The 11,621-nt window shown below is 36.5% G+C and overlaps 1 protein-coding gene across 1 annotated transcript in view; it reads right to left on the bottom strand.

Annotated features, from left to right (window-relative positions):
- Positions 1-1,836: 1,836 nt before the first annotated feature.
- The window catches only part of CHSY3 (chondroitin sulfate synthase 3), a 136,656-nt gene continuing 126,871 nt past the window's right edge, over positions 1,837-11,621 (bottom strand). The window contains exon 3 of the mRNA XM_079331275.1: positions 1,837-5,955. Within this exon, the coding sequence (XP_079187401.1) occupies positions 4,390-5,955 (1,566 nt within the window). The 3' untranslated portion in view covers positions 1,837-4,389. The remainder of the gene's footprint in view (positions 5,956-11,621) is intronic.

Here is an 11,621-nt window from a genome sequence, read left to right as displayed (position 1 = left end):
TTACAGTGACAGACAAATGGAAACAATTTGAAGTAGGCCTGGAAATTCATTCACTAAAATATCCTAGTTCAGCAGTTTTGTATGGCAGTGAAATAATACAACTGTAACAGAAATACCATGTTAGTTCAAGAAGTTTCAGTTCTGTAATAATGCATACTGCAAATGAGAAGACCCAAGAAAAAGAAAAATAAGAAATTGAGAGTGAGTCATGACAAGCCATCTTATGAATCAAGTGAATAAATGTTGGTGGAAGAAAATTAAAATTATTCTTGGAAATGAATGAATTAAAAATGGATTACACATGTTACTTACAGATGTACAACAGATTATAACCTTCAGTGATATTCAGTTATTGTAAATATTTAGACTAACTGAAACAGCACATTTTGCTGCAGCTTAGGACCACATGCTTCTTAACATCATGGCTGATTTTTGTGTGCACCTAACACAGTAATTTGTTTTTCTCCAGATCTGATTATCTTTTAAAACTACAGCAGAAACATAAACCTTTCCCCCAGTCAGTAACTCAGCAATTTATAATCCCTGTTTTTTTCCATAAATTTAACTGATTTCAAGTTGCAGGAAAATAAGATACAGACTATATATGTGGGAATATTTTTGTATCATAAAATTGGCATCATTCTTTGGAGCAAAATGTTTGATGTGCCAAACAACATCTTAAGAAGTAATTGTAGTGATTAGTTAAGACATCAAAATAAGTATAAATTGTTTATTTTCCTAATGGTTTTTAACTCATGCTGCTTGCAACTCTCCACAGTTACTGAAGATGTACAGTACACTCCTAGGAGTCATTTTACCAGCACTGAATGTTTTTGCAAGAATCTTGAGGCACTATCAGGCACACAGTAGAGCAAAGGCTCCAGAAGGCAGTTTTGTGCACACCTGGTGTTGGGTGAGTGCAGAAGATGCCTCTTTCTCTCTCTGTACTGCTTTTTGGGAAGACCACATGGCACCTTTTCCCCCAACATGTCCCACGATATGGTAGGACACAAGCACATGATACAGGCCAACAAGCCCCATGAAGTTTTCCCCTCTGTTCAATGCCCTTTGAGAGCAAACAGGGAAGAGGTGTGAGACCAGGCTCTCTTTTTCCCTGGGGACAGTGAGAAACATGATCTGCACAATTCAATCTGCCACCCCACTCAATCAATCCTCAGTTTGGGACCCTCCTTTTATTCCTCCTTGATTAAAACTGCCCTTTTGCAGCTGGTGGCAGCAAATTCTTCTGTGCTGGCTTGTGCTGCCAGCCCATAGCTCCAAGATAGGCAGTGGGCAGCACAGGGATGACTTGGGCACCAGGTGCCCACTCCTGTGGCTGAGCCTCACCTGTCCCCCTGGTCTTCTGCCTTTTTCAGCTTGAGAATCAGCACCTTGATGCAGGGTACATTCATCAAGTCCTAGAAAGCCCAGCATGACATTTGTCCTTCATCCAGAAGATGCAAATACTCTGCTAAATTAAGCAATGTGACTGGAAAAACAGGTCATGATGCAGTGGTATTTCAGAGGTTTCTGAGTAGTGAATGCTGAGATTTTTTTTTTTTAAGAATGGCTGTGTCTGAAAATGCAAAGTGTGACCTGTTCACAACCCACTTCCCAGCAATGAAGCCAGGGAAACTATTCCCAGGAGAAGGAGGTTTGGGGAAAAACTGGTTGTTATGTTCTGTTGTGAATTCACTTGTCACACATTTACAAAGGGACATTTTACACAAAGAAATTTCATTTTACAATCAAGATTATGATTCAAACTAGACAAAAGCAAACAGTTGATTAACACAGATATTCCCATCTTAATCCATACATACATAACATTAACACTTTTGTGCTTTTTCTTTCTTTTAATATTATCTCCTTAGAAGGCATATTATTCCTTAGACAAACTAACACAAGTTCTCAAGTTATCTCAGGATAGTTATTTCAAAAGAAAATGCAATATTTCATAATAAACATTTATAATCAGGTTTTTAACAAAGTAATTCATCATATAAACAAATGAATCAGTCAAGACACTAAATAAATATTTGTACTGGTAAATACTAGCATTTTGCTTATACCATGTAGGACCTGATCCTGCAAGCCCTCTGTATATATCTTTATCCCCACTGAATGATTGGTTTCATCGCTTGTTCTAATCTACTATTTTACTTTGAGCTGAGCAAATACTTTCTGGCCACTAAGTTAAGTAATTGAAACAAGCACTGGAATACATCCCAACAGACAATGATTTCCTTAGATGTCTTTGTAAGTCATTAGGTTTTTTCTTGTTTAAGAAATCATCACAAACATGTATCAACAGGCAATCAGTTTTTGGTATTTACAATCTGAGTTGCATTGGTTGAGATTTTTTAAATATATCATGTTCCTTGTTCTTGGCTTTTTTAATGAACAAAGTGTGACTTTGTACCCAATTTGAAGAGTAATTTCCAAGAATTATAAGTGATACTGATTTTTTTTTTCTGTCAGACATTTGAGTTAACAATACTGGGTTAGGAAGGCAAGAGCCTCCAGGAAAATAACAAGCCAGGAATTCTGCTTGAGGAGGGCTGGTACAAATATGAATTATACTCTCTGTTCTCATCTACCACAATTACTACCTTCTCCAGGACAAGGGAATGGCCTTTTTTAAAGCACACACCAAACTATGGCCAGCCCTTTAATTTTGAGTTTACTCAATCCTTGCCATTTTATTCGCATGGTAAATACAGAACAGAGAACCACAGATAAGAGACATTAACTGACCTACCTACTCTCTTGATGCCTTAGGAAATTATCTGGATATTCTCACACAAACAGATGTACCAGTGAATTCCAAACTCTTAGTTGTTTTGAGGGGTTTTGGGAATTTTTTTGTGTTTTTTTTAAGAAAACAGAGAAGCAATCAGTCACAGCTGAAAAACTTAAAATTTTTCTTGCCCAGCTCTGTTTGAAATACAGTTTGAAATCAAGGGTACTGAGGTTATTAGATGTACCCACTGTAATAACTTAAATTTAGCTGAATTCTGATGGTTTACTGAATGTCTTTAAGCTCTTACCACAATATAGCATGAAATGTTCCAAGCATGTAGCAAAAATAGCAACGATTGTAACAAATCACTGCCTGAACTGAAAGTGGAACATACTTTGAAATTATTCTCTCTATATATCTATATATAGGGATATACACACACGCACACACACACACACACACACATATATATCCCTATATAAACATTTCAGAAATTTATTTTATTATTTCTCCTGTTGGTATTACTTTAAATACTTCATGAATTCACAATATGACAACTTCAGGCTGTTTGGCGTGATAAATCTGAACACAGTCTTATAACCTCCACTAATATAAATATATTGGCAAGGAACTTTGACCAGCAATAGTAAGTTTTGAAAATTAAATAACTATTCTACAGTTACTTTAGTTTTAACAGCAAGTTGCTACTGAGTACCAATATTAATGAAAAATGTAAAAAAAGAATAGCTTTAATTTTAACACTGAAGTGCAGCCTTTGAAAGGAATGTGAAAGAAAATTATGCATTTGAGATTCATTCTAAAAAGAGAAAGAGCAACTTATACTACATGTTTCAAAGTAAGAACACTGTATGCTTGCACTTTATCATGAAAGACCATGTTTAGTCATAGTTTCTTCTTGCCTGCAAATGAAAGATGTTGGCTCAAAAATCTTCAAAGTGTACATGAGCATTTGATTAAATTCTGTTTGTTGTGAAAATAAAGTTCATTTACACTTTGACTGAATAACAATGAGGAGTACTGAATAACAATGAGGAGTTTTAATAATAAGACATTTAAGGACCTTGGTAGCCAGTACCAGTTGTATTTGCAAGTAGCTCCTCAGCTTTACTCTTTTTTTAAAAAATAAAGGTACAATTATAGTTATTCATTTACTTTAAAAATTCTAAAGATGAAGAAAAGTAGCGTTTATACATATAAGTCCTCATATAAATTATAAAACTCAAGTTTATCTTAGAGAGTTCCATCCCCAGAAGAAGCATAAAGCACTTTTGTGGTACCTTCACCAGTAAATACTTGTTTCACATCAAGTCTGAGAAATGCAACAAAGATGATATTGAATCCAAAAGCTGAAAGACAACATTCTTCTAATACAGTCTCTTGTTATGAATATGCTCCATGGGCTCGTATGATTTCCATGACTAGACTGAATTTCAAACAAAGGAAATATGAAGGAATTCACCTCACCAGTTCAGTAGGTATAAGAAACATCAGTGAACAGCAGAGTCATCTTGTTTGAGGTCAACAGTCTTTGGAAGACATCAAGGAGGGAGTTTAAAACCATGACAGCAAAATCAAATAGTAGCAATGAGGTAAACTCCCCTAAAAAGGCCAGATAGGCTGAATTGTCAGGAGAGAGTCCAATTGTACCTGACACCCAAATGTTTCTGTAGCCAGAGTCCAGCGAGCTGCATGGTAGAGGCGAATGTACTTGCTTTGGACCCTAAGCACATTTTATATTGTTTCCGATCTAAATTGGGGTCACACTGAACAGGATGAAAAATATGGACAACTCCTACTTCCTGACTTCTGAAAGCCTTCAAGCCAGACGTTATCACTTTAGTAAAGAGATCTACATCCTCAAGTCCCCAGCCTTGAATCGAGGTATCAAATCCACCAGCGGTCAGCAGATCACTTTTGTAAATACAAGTAATTCCAAATCCATACTCCCTCCAAAATCCAGTTCTTTTTGTGAAAACAAAACTACTGTCAGCTGGAGGGTTGCCTCCATATATTACTTTTGGATCATATTGGCTGAAGATGATAGGGTAGTAAACTTGTTCTCCCTGAATAGTGTTATCTCTGCATCGTTGGAGGAAGTCTGATGTAAATACCAGATCAACATCACAGAACAGCAGCAAAGTGTCATTGTCAAACTGAGAAGAGGCCATCTCAAGACCTAAACCTCTAGAAAACTTTCCTGACATTGGAATCAGAGTCATATCTGCCTTGGGATACTTAATGCTGTATTCTTTCATTAGCTCTGTGTGTTTGCTAGAGTCTTGGCCCGACTCAGAACTGAATAGAATTATTGCCAACTTTACATTCTGCTTGGGAATCAGACAAGTTTTCTCAAAATTATCCATAAATCTTGAGAAAGTATCAAATCTTCCCATGATAGGGACAAGAATATGTATTTTCTTGTCACTGTGTCCCCCAGTGTCTTTGGTGCCTTGGAATGATGAGGAAAAAATCTTTAGAGAATTGGAAAGGAAAGAGAAAGACTGAGTGTCAGTATTGGTGTCCTCCAGCAAGCTTTTAACATCCAGCTCCTCTGCTTCTTTGAAGAAAGGTTTGCTAAACAATTGCTGAAGGTAAGCATGGCGTCTCACTGGAACTGTAACTTTCCTTCCCTTGTGCCTTTTGTACAAAAGCAGTAAATCCAGGATGTACTCAACTCCATGCAGAGGGTCTACCCTGCGGTACCCATACTGTATTTCCTTGAAATCAATGAGTCTTCCTCTGGATCTGGAGTTCTCATTTATCATTTCCATGACCTGCATCACAGTATCATCCAGTGCAGCCCGCAGGACACTGCTCAGGCTCTGCCGGGGTGGCTGGTTCTCCACCATTGAGTAAAGAAACTTTCCTGTCAGGAACTCCCACTCGATGACTTCATCCCTTTCACGTGGCTGGAAATTATTGAAAGACGGCACCACTCCCAGTTGCTGATCTTCCTTATTTACTTCAGTGTTACTGAGCTTGCTCATCAGGACACTTTCTCGGTGGAGCTGGATGGTTCGATGGCGCAGTTCGGAAATTTTGCGACTCAGTATGTAATTGTGCAACCTGTACTGATAGGCTGGTCTTTTGTTTGGATGAAGTGTTATGGCTGTGTGGATCTTGCTGTTGTGAAGATCTTGAATGTAACCCTTGCGGTTGTGTTCATAGTTTTCATGGAACAGTTGCTGCATCTATAAAGACAGAAGGGTGTAGGGGGAAAGAGACAATAAGTTGAAGTGCTTCTACGCAAAAAAGGACTCACATTGGTACTGGTATCATTAGCAGTTCTTATAGATCATGGTTACTTTCAGGCATAGAATTTTTAAATCTTCAGTAGAAAACATTACATTGTTTTGGTGTGAGTTTCAACAAGTATCTATTGTTCTCTGTCTAAAGAGAAGGTCAGCTCTCTTGGGTTTATCTTTACTTTGTCCAGCTGCAGAGCTAAGGGAAATGCTTGGGTCTGTGGGTAATATTTCTGAGCTCATGCATGCTATGCATAAACCACTGACTTCACTTCAATTAGAAAATCCCAGTTAGCACAGATCCTTAACCAAAGGGTAGCAATATTCATAATTTTTTAAAGAGCACCCTGTATTTATGTCTGTGGAGCACAATGCTGATTATACTGATACATGCAAATAGTGCTGCTTAACATTAACAAACCGAATGGCTTAACAAAACTTTTTTTTTTTTTTCATGTTGATAGAGAATTCAATGATTAAAATAAAACCATTTGAATATACATTTTGTAAGGTACGGTATTTATATAATAGAGTATGTCAGTTAAGCAATTGATTATGATAGTGATTTCCAATTTATTTCTGTAGCAATAAAAGACACTATACTTCTGTCAAATCAGTAATATAGTGAAGAGATGAATTTTTTGGCTGACAGGATCCAAAATATCTGGCCTTTATACTTTCTGTGCTGACAACTAAACCATAAACAAATCATAAAACTATATTTGATTCAATTTCCTCCCTAGAAGACAACTTAGCTCATTAATAATGCAATGAGTGTTTATTCTTAAATGGGAGATTATATGGAGTAGTAAAATATTGATATCATATATATATTTAAAATCTGATGCCCTTTGCTAACACCTACTAACTCTAGAGAATTATTTCCCATGCCGTAGTTTTTTATCTGCAAACAGATTAATCTGTAATTAATACATAAGGAAAATGTGCTAGTTAGATAGAAAAAGTTGTTCAAGAATGTATTGTAAATGTAAGCTGCAATCAGATTCAGAGATGTGTATTGAAGTTTTTCTTTTATACAATGAAGAAATCAAGAGAGGTAAGTTCTGATTGCACACTATATCAGAAGCAAAACAGTTAGTTCATTTTACTTCAATTCTTTCAAGATCAGAAGGTTTGCTATGAGAAGTAATATTAAGAATATGGCAATAAATGTAAAATAGCACCTAACAAAGCTAAGAATCATAAAATCTGAGGAAAATTCATCAGCATGTACAAGACATAAACATTGTCACATTTAAAAAAACAGAACTTAAATACAAAACTTCTAGAGTGCTCCTCCCAACTCATTCAGACTCCAAACACTTCTTCAGCAAACATGGTTGTTACTATTACTTAGATTAAAATTTTTGAGGTTAGTCATATAGCATGTAGAAAAGCAACATACACATTCTGAGAAATACCTTAAGCTATGCTAAACTTGACTTTAATAAAACTGTTATATTTAAGTGAAAATGAATGTGAAAAAATACACAAATTTACAACATGACTCCTACACCCCTTATTCACAGAATTCCTAACCTAAAGCTGTCTGAGAACATTTTTTCTGTCTTGAACTGTAGGTGTTTTGGTTGCTACATGAGACGAGATGTACCAGGGACACAAGTGTCTGGGTGAGTTCCTTGTAATCACAGAGAACAGGAACCAACACATCAGGCCTGTGAGTGTTTTAACTCAGTGTTGGCAGAAATGAAATATGGCTTCCTTGACAGCTAGAGGTGGTCACTGGCAAGACAGGTGGATTAGAGATTGAAAGGGAAAGCAGTGTCTAGGAAAGAGCTGGGCGATGATATTTGCTCTTTGGAAAAAACTATTTTCTCGCTCCACAATTTACATTTTGAATAATGAAAAAAGAACAGCTGATCTGGCTAGATTTCCAGTTCTCCAGTTATAAGTTATGCTTCCTTCCTGGTCTGTTTTACTTAAAATTGTATGCTGTGAGCTCTGCAAGTTGACTGTGTTCTTGGATGGTCCAATTTTTCTGCAAAAAGCTGGGAGCATGATTTTTATATCTAGAATTTCATAGTAAAGTCCTCATAAAGGAAAATAAAGAAAATGTGTAATGCTGAAAACAAAGACGGAGAGGTGGTTTGGGCAGCTTTCTTTTCTAAGTTGTCTAATGCGGAATGCTATCTGGGTATAAATGAAACAGCAATTAACTTTACACACTTACAACCATTAATACCTTTGCACATTACATTTAATGTGCGCGATTTTTGCATAGTTAAATACATGGAAGTTTTATGTAAAGTAGTAAAATGCTTTTAATCCAAAAGATTTGCAACAGATGACATATTATTGCTGCAAAGCTAAATGCTGTCCTACTGTGCATTGCTTCTGTAACCCCTGACTTATCACAAAATCCGCTTTACAGAAGATTCATTAGCAGCACTTACTTAACAGAAATATTCTGTTGACATAAATACTGCATTTTCTGCACATTCCAATTTCAGATGCCTGGGTTTATTTGATATGCTCCACTGAAATCATGGAGAGAAGATAGACTCCATTATAATAATGATTTCGCTTCTGATAATCAACAAAAGATTAAAAGTAGCAATGAAAAAAAAATTCAATCAACTCAGTAATGCAGTACTATCACACAAATGCAAAACCGTACCAATCAATTTTCAGTTATGTTACTGAAAACTTTTAATAGATCCCAATTTGGAGAAAACAGAACAAACATGACACTGAAAGCACTTCCTGAAGATAGCCTGTTTTAATCTTGGTGTAGAAATTTGTTCTCAATGTTGCAAGGAAAAAAAAATGTCTTTTTACAATTCAACTTATTAACATCTAAATGAAAGCAATTCAATTTGATCCTAACTTTGCTTTGAAATTTCTAAGCAAGGTGGTCAAGCCCAGGAGGTGTAAAGGGAAGGATGATTACATTTCTTGGAAAATGGATTTGTGTGACATTCTGAAATGAAAAATGCAGTCATAAATTATCTGGCAAAGGAGGTGGGTTTGGGAAGTGGTGACATTTATTGACTATAAATTAAAATGATTCAGCATAGTAAGAATAAACCGTCCTGCAAAAGTTTTCATTATTTTGAATGGCAAGGTAATAAAATGCCAGATTAAATTCTGTGTAGATAAATGCAAAGTACATGTGAGGAACACAATCCTAACTCTACCTGAAGAATGTCAGACTGTGCAAGCTGTTAGGACTCTGGGAAGAGAATCGAGTCCACACAGTATGCAATTCTGTGTAGGTGTCACACGGAGGTTGAGTAGTGATGAAAGGAAAAGCAAACAGCATAAAGACGAGCCCAGAGTGAATCAGAAGCATGGTTGTGTCCATAGCACACCAGCATCTTGAAGACTGTGGCCAGACACCATGTCAATACCATCCCATCTGAAACTAGTAACACAGAATTATAGAATGCTAAGGGTTGGTAGGGACCTTAAATATCATCTAGTTTCAACACCTCTGCCATGGGCAGGGACACCTTCCACTAGACCAGGTTGCTCAAAGTATCATCCAACCCAGCCTTTAACACTGTCAGGATTGGGATATCCACACCTCCCTGGACAACCTGTTCCTGTCTATCACCACCCTCACAGGAAATAATTTCTTCCTAATACCTAGCCTAAGTTTTTCTCTTTCATCCTGTACCCATTACTCCTTGTTCTATCAATACAATCCCAGGACACGTTTGGTTTCTGGGCTGGGAGTGCCCATGGCTGGGTCATGTTGAGTTTGTCATCAACCATCATGTGGGTGCAAAGGCATGAACCAAGGCTACCCAATGATTACACATCTGGATCATTAAATACACAGATAACCAGGGCAAAAGGGAGGATTCAAAGATGGACAACCTTGAGATCAATAGAGTCAGAGTAAGTGAACACCACAAGAAAACTTGATAGGAATTGTACCATCTCTTCTCACATAAAGAACTATGACACTTACAAGAATGCACTCAAGACTCAGGAACAGAAAAGGAAATAATCATATAGCCCAGGTACAGATCCTACTGGCACAACAAGCTGCTGGTGGTAAAATTTTGGATTACTTTAAAGAGCAAAGCAACAGCTTAGCAGAAAACTCCAATCACTGCTATCTTGAACTCCTGGAGCCCCAACTGAAGATATGTCACAATATTTCCTTATTGTGCTGTAGCCCTGCCTCAGCTTCTCCTACCAGTTACTGCAGAGAGAGAATATTTTGCCAAATGAACATTTCATTTGACATGATACAACCAATTTACTTTCACTGGAAGCAGTGAATGGGAGAATTTGTCTTCAATTCAGTATAACACATGGAGGCCCAACATTTTATCTTTTCATATTGTGCGACTTTGTGACTTTTCTGAATAGTTTGCTATTCTTCTGAATAGTTCTCACAGCACAACTAATGCAAGAGCTGGAACGACTTCTGCTTGCCTTTTTCTATGCCAGCTGAAACTAGAAGTTGGCAAGAAATGCTAATGATCTAATCATCCTCTAAGGAACTCTGAACTGCAAGCAGGAATTAAAAAAATTATAAGAAAGAAATCAGAATAAAGGCAATGTTCTATTATCATGACAGAAAAATACAATTGCTAACACACAAGAACAAAGTAATTTGCATTGCAAGCTCTGAAATTATTATAATCTCTGTGATTTACTAATGTAATAAAAAAGGGAAGTTCTTATTGCATATACACAAAAGCCCAAACCAACCAACTTTATTATTGCAATACTATCACATATTAAAAGAGTGAATGCAAATGGTGGTTTTTAAATTAACACAATTTTTCTTTGAGCATTAAGAACAATTTCTCCCATTTTACAGAGAAGACATAAAACTTAATCCTCCATCCACTTGAGCTGTTCTTAAATCTACAGTAGTGTTAAACTGTTGACTATTTTATCTAAACTGGACTTTTTATAAATGTAGAAATAAGATGACAGGAATTACTCCTGGTCTTTCTTCCCTCTGCCCATTAAGAGTTTAGCTCTTCTAAAGATGAAGATTTATTCATCACTTTCAGTGAGTTTTAGGGATATTTCATCCATATGAAGTACACATGTAAATCTACTGTGTTTGAGATGATACTATTCTGCTGAACAGCAGGAAATTGAGTGCCTAAAAATTCAGATGACTATAGGCACATTAGGATGGTCTCAGTAATATGAACTATAATATAATGTTTAAGCTACAGGTAATCTAAGTTTTTGGACGAGAAGATGGAGTTGAGCAAGCCAGTTTTGGTACTCTGAGAAATACTATCAGTCTGGAGAAGATATGCATATGAACCAAATAACAGAAAAGGAGGGAAGTAATTACAGAAGCTTCCAAGGAACAATAGCATACCTAGTGACACTGGCACAAAATCTTGGACACTGCTCATGACACACAGTCAAGGGCATTGTGACTAAATGAGAAGACAACCCATAAGAGCCAGAGAATTTGGAAATTAAGAAATTGCAGAAATTAAGTCACTATATTAAGACAACACATATGATGCAATACCCATGGTTGTAAGAGGTAAGTGACTAAGTATCTTAGGAAAGCTGACTTTTTAAACTGGAAATAATTGGCATACAAAGAAAACAAAGTATATTAGCAGACAGTAAGGTGACACTAAGAGATGATAAAAATG

Source organism: Erithacus rubecula, assembly GCF_903797595.1.
Source record: "Erithacus rubecula genome assembly, contig: SUPER_Z_unloc_2, whole genome shotgun sequence".
Classification (NCBI taxonomy): domain Eukaryota; kingdom Metazoa; phylum Chordata; class Aves; order Passeriformes; family Muscicapidae; genus Erithacus; species Erithacus rubecula.
Note: the sequence above shows the minus strand (reverse complement) of the source record. Positions and strands in the feature narration are given on the sequence as shown.